Source organism: Convolutriloba macropyga, chromosome 2 (genome assembly GCF_964194025.1).
Source record: "Convolutriloba macropyga chromosome 2, txConMacr16.3, whole genome shotgun sequence".
Lineage (NCBI taxonomy): Eukaryota > Metazoa > Xenacoelomorpha > Acoela > Convolutidae > Convolutriloba > Convolutriloba macropyga.
In genome coordinates this window covers 29,123,147-29,139,341 of record NC_134469.1, presented here as the reverse complement: position 1 = coordinate 29,139,341, position 16,195 = coordinate 29,123,147, and the positions used below count along the sequence as shown (strand labels likewise).

At 37.1% G+C, this 16,195-nt stretch overlaps 2 protein-coding genes across 2 annotated transcripts in view; one reads left to right on the top strand and one right to left on the bottom strand.

Moving 5' to 3' along the window:
* The window catches only part of LOC142358608 (uncharacterized), a 591,411-nt gene that overhangs the window by 121,285 nt on the left and 453,931 nt on the right, over positions 1–16,195 (bottom strand). Inside the window, exons 15-16 of the mRNA XM_075410050.1 lie at positions 7,186–7,396; positions 2,732–3,156 (exon numbers count right to left, since the gene is read on the bottom strand). Of these exons, the coding sequence (XP_075266165.1) occupies positions 2,732–3,156; positions 7,186–7,396 (636 nt within the window). The remainder of the gene's footprint in view (positions 1–2,731; positions 3,157–7,185; positions 7,397–16,195) is intronic.
* On the top strand, positions 8,721–14,373 carry LOC142335230 (uncharacterized). Its single transcript, XM_075383630.1, has 4 exons — positions 8,721–8,941; positions 12,661–13,023; positions 13,268–13,580; positions 13,984–14,373. The coding sequence occupies exons 1-4, from the start codon at positions 8,861–8,863 to the stop codon at positions 14,277–14,279; spliced, it is 1,053 nt and encodes a 350-aa protein (XP_075239745.1). The 5' UTR covers positions 8,721–8,860; the 3' UTR covers positions 14,280–14,373.

The window sequence follows — 16,195 nt, the reverse complement described above, 5'->3', positions numbered from 1 at the left end:
ATAATAGCCGGCTGAGAAGATGAGGGCGGCTGTTAAACAGATAACAATAAACAGGTCAAAGAGATATTTCACTGTTTTATTAAACGTGCTGGTTCTATTAGCTGCTCTCAAACAACCTTCACGAACAGTGACACACCCAGTTGACCTTATGACCTTGAATCTAAGTACAGAAAAGTCATTTTGATAGTGAGGAAAAAGTCACGTGCAACTCCGCTAATAGTGAAAAATGACGTCATGCGCACAATTCAGTTGAAAATGCAAGAATGAATGAAAAAGCAAACATTGAGAGATCGTGACGCCAAATGGCCTTGACAAAAATCATGACAAAAAAAACAAACCCGACAGATTGCCAGAAAATAGCCGCCTTTGATTCCCATAACTCTATTGGGATTGAAAGAAAAGAAAACATCAACAAAAATTGATTTGTATAAAAACATTTTCAAGTGCGATTTATTTTGATGTAATTTCGTAATTGAACATAATCCTGTCTCTCAGTGAGAGGCTAAAGGGTCTAGTATCAATATCAATAAGCATTATAGATAGTAACTAAAACTTATGACAGCAAAGATCAAGTACCTGGCATCTAAAATGGGCTTTATGGGTTTATCTATTTTCTATTTCTTACTTTGATTTTTTTATACTGACTCTCTTCATTTTGAATTGCTTTGCTGAGCAGCTGCTGTTTAAAAGGACTTTGAGCAGAATGACAGAAGAGTGAAACTAGCCTAGAGAAGTCGAAAAGATTTCACGCAAAAAGCGGCAAAATGGGTAAAGCGAAAAAAGTTTGACGAAGTATAAAACATAAACCGACAAATATCGGAAGAATTGCTCTTGAACGACAGGCGAGGCAATTTAATTCATGGTCTTCAGTATAGATCAATTTTTCTTTATGGGTGCAAAAACTCTCGCCCCCACCGGGATTCGACCCCCCCCCCCCCCCCCCGATCCATGGACACCCGCACTACCCACTGCGCTACGAGTCACTTAATTTTCCTATGTTGCAACCGAATTTATATTAGCAACAAGCTTTACTTCGGAGCACTAGAGATCACTCAAAAATGATGAACGAAAGCGTGAAAAGGAGACTTGAGAAGTCAAAAAATGTTCTATAAGAAAAGCGCAAAATTGTCAAGCGAAAAATTTGCATAAAAAAAGACACACTATGAACTGCGTTCAAGAGCAATTACAAAAATAGGAGCGCTATAATAGCCGGCTGAGAAGATGAGGGCGGCTATTAAAAACCAAGAGAAGGCCAATAATAGCCCACCTATCGCTTTGCGGCTACTAATCAATTATTTAAAAAGACGCCTCCGAGCACTAGGCGGCTTTCGAATTCCAAAAGACGGGAATAATACCATTATTATATTCCATTCAAATATATTAACAAAAACAATAGTTGAAACAACACGCTGCTGGAAAAAGCATCATATGAGAAAAAAAAATTCGTTCAGAAATTCTTTTTACACCTCAATTTCTTGCTCCCTTAAAAACAGCCATATGAACAGAAAACCACTTTTTTCGTTCCACTCGCCAATTTTGTTCACACGTTTCATGTCCTGCTTCAAAATTCACTCGAATAAAGTTGATTAACATAGCCGGCAGATTGCCGGAATAGCTGCGAAGGAATAGACCTGCGTGCCATATAATAGAGATAGAAACAGATGCAGATCTAAATTGAAAAAAATCGACGCCTCTCAAAAAAACGAGGTAAAAAACATTCAGCGATAAATTAATAAAACTTGTTAAAATTCATTCCACAGAAGCCTCTTATTAGGGACCTTTACTGCACAAATGAACTCCTTTGACCTTAAACAAATTCAAATTAAACTTTTAAAGTTTTAAAGTGCAAAAGTCATTTTATTGAGTGAGGTAAGTCAAGTATGATCAAAACCTAATCACGCAAATGACCTAAAAACTTCTGCTAAAGCGAGAGAGAAATGAAATCACGCGCGCAAATGCCGTTAGTGAGAGGAAGAAGTCATTCAGAAAATTTGACTTTTTCAGCTTCGCTGTGTGAACAAATGTAAAACGAAAAAAGAGCGTCAGACGACGAAACAAAAAAACATAGCAGGACAAGTCCTGACGTACAATTCAAAGAATTTTCATTGACTAAACAGAAAACTAGACCTAGAACGGACTATGAATGGATTGGAAAAATCATTTAGAAAAAAATCCTATCCAAAAAATCGAAAAAACAGTAAAAATCAAAGTGAAATTGCCGCATGTGAACAAAAAATCACTACCGATAAAGCGAATTTTTGTTCAAACACCATATTCTCACTCTCTACTTTAAAATTAGAGCAAAAAAATTTCACGCCGCAAAACCACTCGCTTTTTCGCTCCATTTCCTGTTTCGGCGTGACCAAAATCACTACTCCAATTTGACTTAAATCATGAAAATGTGTGAACAGATCTTTAAAAAAAAAAGACAGCGCCCCAATACAATTCAAATTCTTTGAATTGTAAAAAAAACCAAGAGCACCGCAATATAGCTTCGCTCAGCTTACAGCTTCGCAGCTATAAAAACTTTCTCCACATACTTTGAGTAGCACCAAGACAGCGTCTCAGGAGAATTCAAATTCTTTGAATTGTAAAATAGGGCCCTAAAATAACAGGTTGAGAAGATGAGTGCAGCTATCAAAAATTCGTATCAAAGGTTCTATTTATTTCCGCGCAATGGTCCAGGTACGTGTCCACTACATAGCATCTACAATGATGCAGAAAGCCTCACCTGGGCTGTGAGGTTATTACACTGCACAATGAACTCTTTCAGTGATTTGGTCAGAGCTATTAGCTCCTGTTTTTCGGCATCCAATTCACTGCTATCTAGCACTCCATCCCTTGACACTCTGTGCACATCATCAGTTCCTCCAGGCTTTGAATTGCGCCTCGGCAACTCAGACAAGTTCTCTTCATCAAAACTGTGGTACATTTCGGATTCATTGGATATATTGATTTGATCTGCATTCTGGTTATCGGTTTGCACAACCGGCATCTGCGGCGACTTTGAAGTCTCTTCTGCATTGCTGTTGGATGTGTGAGATGCAACTGAATGCTGACGAACAATAAGAGGCGATTCTCCCAAACTCAACTTGTTCGGCGATCCCAACAGCATCATGGTGCTATCATCCCTCATTTTTTCCTTAGATGGCAACTCTAAAGCAAATACATCTCTGAAAATCAGGCATCAACAAAAGAATAAAAATGAGGCGCGAATTTGAATCCATTAGAAATAAAATTGCATGCAAAATTTTACCTATCCATTAACTCTTCCCAGTATTCAGTATTTTCATAAATCAATGTTATCTATATGCATATGACAAAGCTATGCTGGCACATCGCTTAAATCTGTTTAAATCCGATGAGCGTCACCTCAGTTATTGAGTGGAGCAAAGGAAATTTACTAAAAATTAATTTTGAAGTTGTGTGTGTGTGTGTGTGTGTGTGTGTGTGTGTGTGTGTGTGTGTGTGTGTGTGTGTGTGTGTGTGTGTGTGTGTGTGCGTGCGTGCGCGGGGGGGACTCGATTGAGAGCAATTAACAAGATACTTCAATAATGTCAAATCAAGTACAATACGCAAAAAATTCAATATCAAGTATAATACGCAAAAATTCTGTGCAAATCGAAGGAGAGTGAGAGCAATTTCGTGTTTAAAATCACTGCAAAAGCGCAACCACATCCAAAGAACTATTCCAAATATATATATGCAACAATTTTCTAGCGGTTAATTGTTTGGAGTACGGGACCACCTAAATTATACCATCTAGACAGAATAAAAAAGATTTACTTGAAAAGAATCAGACGTTGAAGGCATTGCCGGAATAGCTGCGAAACATACTTTTGTGCCGTATAACACAGATAGGAACGGATGCGGATCAAATTTGGAGAAGTTATCGACGGCGCGCATACAACTATATGAAAAACATCCGGCAAATTGCCGGAAAATGGTTGCCGTTGACGCGCATTGATTGAAACAGAAAAACAAGAGATAGAAATTGACAGACATTTTTCCTATCTTTCAAAAAGTAATCTAGGATCTTTTCCGTTTGTGCCCCCCCCCCCCCCCAGCTTAGTGGGTGCATATTATTTGCAACCCCCAGACGCACGTGCAATATTTTTACATAATGATTTACTATGTAATGACACGTGCTCTGTCACTGGGGGGAGCATAACGTACTGGGGGGGGGGGCACAAACGGAAAAGATCCGTAATCTAATTCGGCGAGCAGTTTCAGTTATATTCTAAAACCGTAATTAATTCAGCTTCTAAATTGAAAGCAATTAAGCTTAATCTCAGCTAGCAATCACTCTAATGGACTTTGAAAGCCTACTGCACTATAACTTAATGACAGGCTCTATCGGTCGGTTGATCCCGCTCTCTGATTTTGCTCTTTTGACATTTACAGTATTCACTACATTGCGGAAATCAACGAGTGAAAGAAATTAAATTCTATTCAGTTGAAACACTGAGTGAGGTAAGTCAGAGGTCAAACGTGAAAATCAAGAGTTTTGAAAAACAAAAAAAGTGATCAAGAGGAAAAGCGAATTCAAAAAATAGCAAACAAGTCTTTAAATACAACCGAAAGAATTGAATGGAAAAACTTAAAACTACTGTATATGACCAGCAAATCATTTGGACAATGCCTCTCAAAAATTGAGAAATTGAAATAATCAAACTAAACAAAAACAAAATCATTGCTGAAACTCTTGGAGCCCTTATCCTGTAGGCTAAATTTAACCCACGCACAAAATTGAACGAGGTCTATTGGCCCAAAAAGATTGACCAAATCGAAAAATAAGACAAATCCTTTAAAATTAAAAATTGCTAAATTTATGAAAGTTTCATAATTTCGCAACATAAAAAAGCTGAAAAACAATTTTTGTCCCCGGATTATATCCAGTAACTTATCTGTAAGACCCAACCAAATTTAATTGGACGGTAAATGTAAACATAGAAAATGAAACATTGAAAATTCAAGAAAATTGAAAACCGCAAAAATTCGTAAAATTAATTTCCTCGGAACTAATTCATTGTCTCCATGGGCTATCCAGTGACCTAATGGTAAGCCTTAATAGTTTCACAGGCTCATAAAGAAGGATAAAGTAGGAATACAAAAATTTATCAGAAATTTTCGAATTATCACAAAAAATTACAAGCTCGTGATTTTAAAATGTTGCAATCGATTTCTTTGGCCCCAGTAACCATGCAAACACAATTTAAGAAACCAGAGGACGCTACCTGTCCGTATAGGCGAAAAAAAAGAAAACATAACCAACTAAATGTCGGAAGGAATGCGCTCGAACGACTAGAGGGAGCTCTAATCAATTGCAGCCTGCTTCAGTCGGTGGGGGGGAGAGGGAGGGAGGCGGAGCCTAAATGGGACTAAGAAGCTCAATTGTGGTCTTCAAATAACCACATTAGAGGTTAATATATACCACTATGAAGAATTAAAGTAAAAATTGGCACCAGTTTCGGCGCACTTTTCATTTGACTTTTAGTATTAAATTGCCCTCAATTGAGTTCAGCTGCTTGAAAATGTGATTGAGAGAGAATTTTAGATCACGCGAAAAGCAAAAAGTCAAGGGCGTAAAAGTCACACAAAAAGTCAAAACTGTCAAGCAAAAATTTTGCATAAAAAGACACACACGTTTACAATAATTGCTATGAACTTCGTTCAAGAGCAATTAAATAATAACTTCAAAAAATTTATAAAAATTCCAAATTTTATCGGAAAATTACAAACATAAACCGACAAATGTCGGAAGAATTGCTCTTGAACGACAGGCGAGGCAATTTAATTCAGGGGCTGTAGCCTAGATCAAATTTTGTTTATGGGAGCAAAAAAACTTGTCCCCGGACGGGATTCGAACCACTGACCTTCCAATCCACAGCCACAGCCAGTAACCAATGCGCTACAGATCACATTACTCTCCTATTCTGCAACCAAATTTATATTACCTTTACTTCAGAGCAAGAGATCACTCAAAAATGAAGAACGAAAGCGTGAAAAAGTCACTTGAGAAGAATCTTCTAGAAAAGCGCAAAATTGTCAAGCGAATTATTTGCACAAAAAAAGACACACGTTTACAATAATTGCTATGAACTTCGTTCAAGAGCAATTAAAAATTCATGACATTTAAACGCTGAAAAAATTCCATTGCCAATAAAAGCTGTAAATTTTTTGGTCCCTGAGGAAAAATGGTAACAAACTCAAAAAAATGGTAACAATATTTCAAAAAAACCTGAAAATTGCAAAAATTTTTCCGTGTTACGTCAACGTAAAATGTTCATAAAACCGCCAATGTTGCCTAACGCCAATTCCAGACTTCGGAATTCCAGTCATGACTTTAGCTACAAAAACATAGCCGGTAGATTACCGGAAACGAGTCAAAGAGTCGTGCAATAAAAACTCTTATCTAACCCTACCTAATTTAGAAATATGAAAACAAAAAAGCAAAATACAGTGTAAAAAAAATCAATTTTTAGTGAGAAATGTGGGTATGTACGTAGGCGTAGGAAGGGTGATGGTTGAGGTAAAGGTGCGGGGGTTTCACATGTGTGTGGTGTGTGTGAGGGGTTGGGGGTAGGGGTGTGTGTGTGTGGGGGGGGGGCTAGTTGGGGGAGGGGGTAGTTTAGATAGGTTGGAGGGACTTATATGGGATCACAAATTCTAGAAACAACCTTTTAACCTTAAATATTACCATCAGTTCTGAATTACTTCACATTACAAACTAAGCTACTTCTAAAGTCAAATGTTCGAAACACAAGTCAACGTTCTAAAACAGAAGTCAGTGTTCGAAAACAAAAGTCAAATTTCAAGTCATGACTTCAGCTAAAAAAAACCGTAGAATCTCAATACTCCTCTTTGATTCCTAAAAATGACACACACGTTTACAATAATTTCTTCTCATTCGAAAGCAATTAAACAGCTTTTGAACAGTGAAACAATTTCCCTAGTTACACAAAGAGGATGAAAAAAATTATGTGGTTTTAGAAGACAAATAAGAAAATTTTTTGGAGCAAAGTGGGCATTCACAACAGTAAGGTTGTTTAATATTCATAACCGTATGGCAAGACAGAAAAAAATTAGTCCGCCTGCTTTAAAATGAGCAGAAACGAAAACAGTTTCATGTCGCCAATGAGGGCTTCGTTCAACAATCAAAAATGGAAAATCAATTGGACTAACCAACTGGAGACTGAAAAGTGAGTGGCTGTTGAGATGGAGGGAGGGAAAGTCTGCTGATGGCCTGTTCAAATTCGAGCCTAATGGCCAGCTTCTCCTGCTCCACCTGTGCACACCTCTTCTCAATAGACTCACACTCCCTCTGCAGACTGGCCACACTCTCCAACAACTCATTCTTCTCACTCGTCAGATGCACATTTGCAGACTGCAATCCCTGCAAACACAATCAATTATCAGCTCATAGAATCACATCATAATTCTAGCTTTATATCTCTTCAATTTTTGCCATATTCATGTAATTAGTTTCAGATTCAAACTAATTAGTGTTTCAGAATAGTATCATGATCCACCAACTACAGAGAATTTCGCTACCATGTAATTACTAATTGAAAATAGTGGAAAATAAGGTACATAAATGCCTTAAATGACACAACTGTCCACTTTCAATCCTCTCAGAATTCAATCAACTAAAAAACACGAGAAACAACTAAGTCTTTAACAAAATCTTTAGCTCAATGAAAACGCCTTTGGCCATCTTTAAAAATAGTCGGCTACATATTGACACGAATTCGCTATCTTAATTCACTCGGTAGAAATTGCACTAGAATCATTCTCAGAGACAATCAGACGCTAGTTCAAGTTCTTCTCAACCCTCAACAAACTCTCATGTTAATGTGAAGACTTATTAAAAATTGAACCGATATATCTGTGATCACTTTTAGCGCATCTTATCTCAAGCTTGTCTGCATTGCTAACACAAGGAGAAAATCAACAAGGCTATAATTCTCCACATATGAACGCTTAACTTTTAGTTTGAATATAAAAAAACCAGCAGAAGCAGCCAGCCAGCCAGCTAGCAAAGCATAAGCACAAACATGACAGTGCTATTGTTGTAGTGCTTTAAAGCGTCTCCAAACATGGACTTACTATCTGTGTTGTACAGAACCGTTCACGCTATTTGAACAGAATGATGAATTACACACCAAACTTGACTCTTAAGCGTCATCAATGCAGCTGTTTATGACAGCAGTTGCCACACTCAAACTACACATTATCTTACGGGTGATAGTATTCCACCAACATTCGAGCTATAATTTACATCAGTTTAAAACACCAATCTACAAATACTTTTTCAATTTGCACAACAACAATAATCCACTCTTTGAGCCGCAGAACGAATTAAAGTTCATATTCCTACAAAACCAAGCTAAAATTATTACCACACACAAACCTTTTTCCATCTCAATCGTGTTCAATGAGCAATATAAACAACACAAACAAAAAAATACAGTTCAATGCCATTAGATCAATTGGTTGCAAGGAAGCCAGTCGGTCCAACATCTGCTCCGGATTATTTTAGGCTTGTTCACGAGGCAGCTCAGATTTCCATGGAACTCTAAGTGGAGACTATACAGAGGGGCTTTTCTACCACTAATATCAACAACAACAACAAAACAACGAAAAACAAACAATTAATCTCATCCAAGCAACAAGGTACTATTTTTGAAACATTGTATACACTCCATAGCGCTAAATAACTTCTCTCATAGCGGACCGGCTGCTGCTTTGACTAAGTCAATTTGATATAAATAAAGAAGCTTTACTTTTGTCATAGATATTTGGCCTGTCTGAATCACATCCATTTTCATATAAAATGTTGCTTCAAGTTTAAACAACGATGAGAAGAAAGAAGAAGCGTCCATTAGAGATTGGCGAATTATCTCCAGTCGTGATTCAGTTCAGACTGCAACAGATTGAGGTAACACTTGCTCAGTTTTTATTAATCAGCCTCGCCAAAATTCAACTATAGATATTTTATCTAAATCTGACCCTCACAGTCCAATAACTTTCCGACAACTCAGCCACGCTGAAAACATTATAGTGGCAATGAAAAAACCTTCAAAATCCAGTTTTCATGGGATTATTCTCAGTTTTCATCTCAAGTTTCCAGGCAACAAATGCATCTTCGCAACTAAATGTGCTTTAATTACATTTGAATTTTTTTTTAATTTGCTTTCCAGCTGAAGAGTTTCAAGCTAAACCAGTGAAAAAAGAACAGCTAAGCACAAGATCTAAACCATTACGTGGCAAATTGCTCCTCATATTAAGAACATAAACTCGCACTTGTACTGTTTTCGACCATCCATTTTAACAACTTGCCAAATTGAGAGACCTGAACGGAATTGGTAGTAAATTTCATAAGAGCCCATTGGATTAAAATTTTGGGTAACAGCACGCAATAAAGACAACATAACAAGGCTCCCAAGAGCTTGTCCAACAATTTTGTTTCATTAATACTATTTTGCGCAAGAATTTAGTACAATTGTTCTCTCCTGTACGTTCTCAAGAGGGTGAAGGTGGAATAGAACACTAAGCAAATTAGAAGTAAATTAGAAAGCTTTGGTCAAGTAATTTTGCAATGAACCCTTACAAAGTATAAAAAGGAGGCTCGGTAATGTGTGTTTGCACGTCATCTTCCGACCCCGATCAGCCATATTTTTGACTTCTTTGTCTACTAAATGAGAACATAAAATTTAAAAATTTTCAATTGAAAACTAGTTGGTCTAGGCAAAAAAAACTAATCTAACACTAATCAAGACCAAAACTCAATGTCTATTTCATTTTTTGAGAGAAGCACCTAATAACAAAAACAAAATATCATAAAACAATTTAAAACACTAACTTGCATTTCACTAAAAAAAAGATAGGGCACCTGACCTTGATGAGAATAGGCAACAGGTAGCTGAAAAAAAAATCAAGAAGTGCACAGTTAAAAGAAGCCTAATTTTTGAAAAAAATCAAATTCAAAACCAAGAAAGTCGTTACCTATCAACTGAATTAATGTGATAATGTGACAAGACAACAAAAAATAACCGCAAAAACGGGCACGAAAACCACACGAGATTAAGCTACAAGATGTCAGAAATTAGACAAAAAATGGTGGAGCTCAAAATCCATTGTTTTTTAAGCAATTAATAATTTTAATGTCATAAAAATAAGCTTCAAAATATTAAAAAAGATTGACTTCTAATTCCTTAGAACGCCAGTTAGAGCTGTCCTAAGACGTCAGACCAGGTAAAAAAGCTTCAAATAAACAAATGCAGGAAAAATTTCGCAAACAGCGTTGAAGCCATAAAACCATGGGGTTTGACCGAAAATAAAACATAAATCTCTGCTGAGCCTCATAAGCACTTAAATGGGGTATCTCAATAATAGGGCATTGATTTGAAACATCATCCTGTCAGTAGGTAACACAAAAACCAAAAACGGAAAACATTTAAAAAGAGAAAGCACGCCAACACAATCCAAAGACATTTAGGAATGTATGAATCCCCGATTAGACCAAACCTCGACTGACTTTTACTGCTTGTCCATTGCAGACACTTAATAGTTCCAAATAATAGTGAAACAGATCATTTGACCGAAAAACAGATCAATATTAAAAAGAAATGATAAAATTCGGATAATTATTGAGTTAATTTAGCAGAAGCGGAAATTATTTAATTCCAGAAAACTCTCATAGGAAACAGAAGTAACCTAGCCCTCTTAGGAGTTTGGGAAGATTATATGACCAGTTATTAGGTTTGCACTTTGGGTATGTTTTTATCAAAATGGGATAAATAAACATTTTTAGCCATTTTTGATTTTGAGAGAGCTGAATTTTGAGACAATTTAGCCAAAGGAGTTCAGCATCACTCAAAAATTTGGATAAATCAGTTCAGCAACACTCCTTTGTCTTTAAAGATAAAGCTAATGACACTATAGTTAACAATTCTAACATGCTTTTTAAAGCAAAACTAACAAAAATTTGGGCACAAATACAAAAAATCTGAACCAACGCAGATCAGTCATATGTTCACAAAACATTAAACCTCGATAACTCCTTGCAAAAATCAAAACAAAAAACTGTTTTTAATTATATTTTCTACACTGGACGGGCTTTCCAATGATACCACTCACAGCTCTCTACGATGAATACATCGATCGGTCAATATTCACTGAACGAAAAAAAACCAGTTGAGCATTTAGCTCTTCCCCCACTAAAGTTGGTCGGAACAAAAATGCTGGAACACAATCATTAATTTTGACAACACTGATCTAAAAATGAATAAACAACATCGGGCAATTTTTTTCAAACAACTGGCGAGGGGTAGGCTTTGGTCGCAGGTAGCTTATGCCTAAAAAAGCAACCAGCACTTGGCGAGATCGGAGACTTCACAAACCGTAAATTAGACTTCCCTAATTTTGAAAAATAAACGTATACATCGATATTAAGGGAGATCTAAAACCACTGAACAGGGATTGAACGCCCTAGACTTTACCAAAGCAATTATTGAGAGCAATTAATCGGGTAACAAGCTCAACAAACTATCAGGTCTACCAGCGTTAGCAAACGTTGACAGTTAAATTTCGATTAATATACATAACCGACTAACATCGGGCGACTTGCTCTCAAACGACCGGCGAGCGGTTGGCTTCGTCAGTAGCTAGCCACGAGGAGGGGGTACACCGGGGGCTGATTAGGGGGGGCAACACTGGGTTGGTTGGGGGCAACAGCGCGGTGGGGGGGGGGGGGTGGAGGCAATAGTGGGGAAGGGGGGGTCAACAGGGGGTCTCAACCTCTAAGAACCGCCCTTCGCTTCACACCATAAGTATAAGTCTCCAAAACATTTTGAGCTGAAACAGAGCTGAAAGGCTCTAAGAGCACTTAATGCCCGCTGGGCGCTACCTGTTTATCCCGTTTTTGAGGACGAAAAGTTAAAAGCGTCAGACGAAAAATCGGTCAAGCGAAAAATCGCATAAAAAAGACCGACAGGACTAATCTAATTGCTACAAACTTCGTTTGAGAGCAACTAAACACCTGTTGCGATAGCAGTTAAATAAACTGCCAGTGTAATAAATTTTAATGCCCGATCGACACTGGAAAAACACTTCATCATTAGACTACGAGTTTATCACACTCTTTTATCGCCACTGTTACTAAATAAACAGTTGCGATAAAAAGAGTGGCGATAAACTCGTAGTCTAATGATGGAAACAGTTTGACAAACTTGTAGTCTAAAAAGTCACCCTCGAAGTTATCATAACACATCGGCTTCGCCTCGGAGATTGATAACTTCTCGGTGGCGATAACAACCGTGTGGTAATATTCATTAGATCATGCTCAGAGAAACTCGCGCGTTCAAAAGCCGGATTGCTACTTCAAGTTCATACCTTTCTGCGAAGCGAAGATAATTGGAGGACTATAAGTTAGCAGTAAACTCTGAGGAACTTTGATAACTTGATCCACTAAGGCTATAATATTTAATCGTACGTTTAGATACATTTTCTAGATTATAACCATTTAGACACAAAAGTTCCATTTGAAAAGGATATCAATCATAAGAGTCAATTACATCCAATAGAACTCTGCAGGAAATTGAACATGATAGATTCAAATAGTCGAAGTGAAAGCGGTGGCATTATGAAATTTTTCAGAGAAGCAAGACTTCAGTGGACTACGCTCCCCAACCTAATTCGGCCTACCTTCTCTCCGAGTCCAGATCGACGTCTCAACTGCTCCTCGCGAGTGACGAATCAGAATACGACTTCTACCGTCGTATCCGAAGCGAAGCAGTCAGTAGAATGTCGACCAATGAAACTTCCATAACGACAAACAGCATCGGCAGACAAACTCACCCATCCCAACAATTACCAGCAACAAGTCCGAGGAGCCGACAACAGACAAAAACAGCATTCGTTCGGAAATCACCTCTCAATTACGAACAGGAGAAAGACTTGAGCCCACAACGCAAACTTCTAGCATCTCAGAAAGCCAGAAACAGATCGCCTAATCAAAAGGTGACAAACCGCACCAGAGACTATTTACTATTCTTGAAGTATATAGCAAAACAACAAATAAAGGGTAACTAAAGGCCGATTAATTTGGTCTTTAAAATTTTTTCCTTGATCTCAAATTCAAGTTTTATCAATTTCCCGTTAGAAATTTTGAGCAAATGCAGCATAATTCCCTTCTGTCCCAATAATTAGCGAACAAATTTGAGTAGCATGAGTTCACATGGGCGTGACGATATCTGTGTTTCAGAATCGCCAGGAATCACAATCACCAACACGTAAGGGTCTCTACGAATCCCCGCGCAGACACAACGCACGCAGTCGAAGAGATTCGCCCTCTCATCCCATTGAGGCATCACCACCATTGGAAACCAGACAAGAGGAAGATACCAGAACAAAAACATCCGGATCCCCAGACAGGTTCAACAGTCCAGAGAGGCGACTGAGGAATGGAGAAGATACACAAGAGGACGAAAACGCATTCTACCACGACAAGAAAGTGAAGACTCCCGACTTCGTCAAAAGACATCCAGAAAAATTTTGCATGAACGGAATGAGACAGGGTAAAGTCACCTGATCCCTTACGATTGAGATCAAAACGATCATTCCTTTTGAATAGTCAATAATTCGACCAACGCATTAATTCGCGTAGATGACGACTGCTATAAAACTTACTATGATATTGACGGATAGAAATAGCATAAAATGGCCAATCATTGCAGATATTTGCACTATCATTCCCACACGAGTACTGTATCACCTTTACTACCGAAGTACTGCAGCAATCGGACTCAATAATACTAAGGGAATTTTAGCGGCACAGGAATCTCGCACCTTACTTTTAAATTTTCACTATTCCACTCTTACTTTTACAGTTTCACTCTACATTTTCTTTATATTATAGCTTATGCGTAAACATGCAAATTTTGCCATTTTCAGACCTTTTCAAAACTTTGAACAATTTAGGTACGCGGCAACAGTTTGTGCTGATCGCGACTGCCTACAATACAGATGTGACTCGCAAACAAATAGTGGACAAATACAAGCGGCTGATGCAGAAATCAACTCCTATGAAGCAACTCATGATCAAAGAGCAGAAGGAGGACTTGGACAAGTACCGCAAGTGGTTAGACAGTGATCAGAGGTACGTGGGATTCGGCAGCCAACTGGACCTCAAAAACCGAGGCTTCCTCAACGTACGCAACACACGCAGCAAAGAAGAAGACATTCATGATAACGACAGCAGTGCTAATCAGCAGTAGCTTAATTCTCGCTATCGTTTCCCCATCAACGCTGCACTTAGAACTTATTATTTAACTCACTCAAAATGCTCACAAGAATATTCTCTCAGTTTAATGATTTTCTATCAACATTAACAAATCAGTCAGATCCATTAAAAAGAATAAACATAACAGGACCAGTCCTGAATTACAATTAAAAGAACAAACAGACTCCTCGAAAGAATATCTTTTCATAATAAGCAAATCGTACACCAAGACGTCCACAAAAATAAACAGAACAACAAAAATAGAGAACTTATTTCACTTCTCAAAAAAGGGCCGTGAGTTATTAGGTCCAACGAAAAAAAAACATAACCGACTAATGTCGGGCGAATTGCTCTCAAACGACCGGCGAGCGGTTGGCCTCAGGGCACTACCTCTTTATCCCGTTTCTGAAGACGAAAGTCAAATGGGTCAGACGAAAAAGCGGCCAAGCGAAAAATTGCATAAAAGACAAACAGGGTTAATAAATTTGCTACAAATTGCTTTTGAGAGCAATTAACAATGGTTCCCTAAAAAGCGCCTGTTAGATCAGTTATGATAAAAAACATTTCAACTATAAGTCATTGATAATGAGGATCAGAGATGTTGGCATTACGCAAAGAAGATTAAGCACGACATTAATATCTTAAGAACCATTCATTTTCAGACTATCCGGTATCCCTGATTCAAGCCATAAATAGTTTCACAGGCTCATAAAAATCCATACACTTGGAACAAACAAATTTTCCAAAAATTTGAAAAGTTTGAAATTTGAAATTTGAAATTTTATCCAAAAATTACTAAAACTGGAGTCATAAAAAATGTTGATCACCTCTAGGAACTATGCAGCACATTAACTCTAGGATCACATTAACTCTAGGAACTATGCAGCAGCTTATTATCAAATGCAACAGCCTATTATCAAATGCAGAAGCTTATTATGCAGCAGCTTGGAGGAGGTTCGAGGGCCTCTGTTGCCGGAAAATAATCAAAAATATAAATTGCGAATATTTTAAAAAAATTGCTTATATTCGTGATATTAAAATCTTGAAGAACATTTCATTACATCTATAAACTATGCAATAGTAAATTATCAAACCCTAGAGGAAGTTCCGTGGCCCTAGAGGATAGAAAAACCTAAGAAATGACAAAAAATTTTTTAAAAAAACTTAAAAAAAATTGCAAGTTTTATAAAAAAAATTGCTATAATTTGTGATACTAAAAAGATGAAAATTAATCCATGACCAACAAAATTTTTCCAGTAACTTATTATCGAACCCTGACGGAGGTTTTCTGACTCGTGAGGTTCAAAAAATCTGAATAATGAGTATAAATGTCAAAAAATTGTAAAAAATGGCTAAAAATATCATAAATATGATAAAATTCGAGATGCTAAAATCTTGCAAGACACTTGACTTAATCTAAAAATTATTCAGTGACCTATTTTCAAACCCTACAGGAAGTTGCTTGGCTCTTGGGGCTGAAAAAATGTAAAAAACTACAAAAAATTTCAAAAAAACATGAAAAAAAGCATTTTTTTTTCAAAAAATTGCTATAATTTGTGATATTAAAAAGATGAAAATTAATCCATGACCATCAAAAAATTTCCAGTAACTTATTATCAAACCCTGACGGAGGCTTTCTGACTTGTGAGGTTTAAAAAATCTAACTAATGAGTATAAATGTCAAAAAATTGGAAAAAATGGCTAAAATAACATAAATATGCTAAAAATCGAGATGTTAAAATCTTGCAGGACATTCCACTTAATCTAAAAATTATTCAGTAACCTATTTTCAAACCCTAGAGGAATTTCCTTGGCTCGTTGGGCTGAAAAAATCTAAAAAACTACAAAAAATTTCAAAAAAAAAATTGCGAAAAATTTGTGACATTAAAAAATTGAAAAACTATTCCGTGC

Excerpts from the sequence above, each read along its gene's own strand:
- LOC142335230 (XM_075383630.1), top strand. The coding sequence starts at position 8,861 with ATGAGAAGAAAGAAGAAGCGTCCATTAGAGATTGGCGAATTATCTCCA. Across the intron at positions 8,942-12,660 it reads TCAGACTGCAACAGATTGAG|AGAAGCAAGACTTCAGTGGA; the intron begins GTAACACTTGCT and ends GAAATTTTTCAG. Across the intron at positions 13,581-13,983 it reads CATGAACGGAATGAGACAGG|GTACGCGGCAACAGTTTGTG; the intron begins GTAAAGTCACCT and ends TGAACAATTTAG.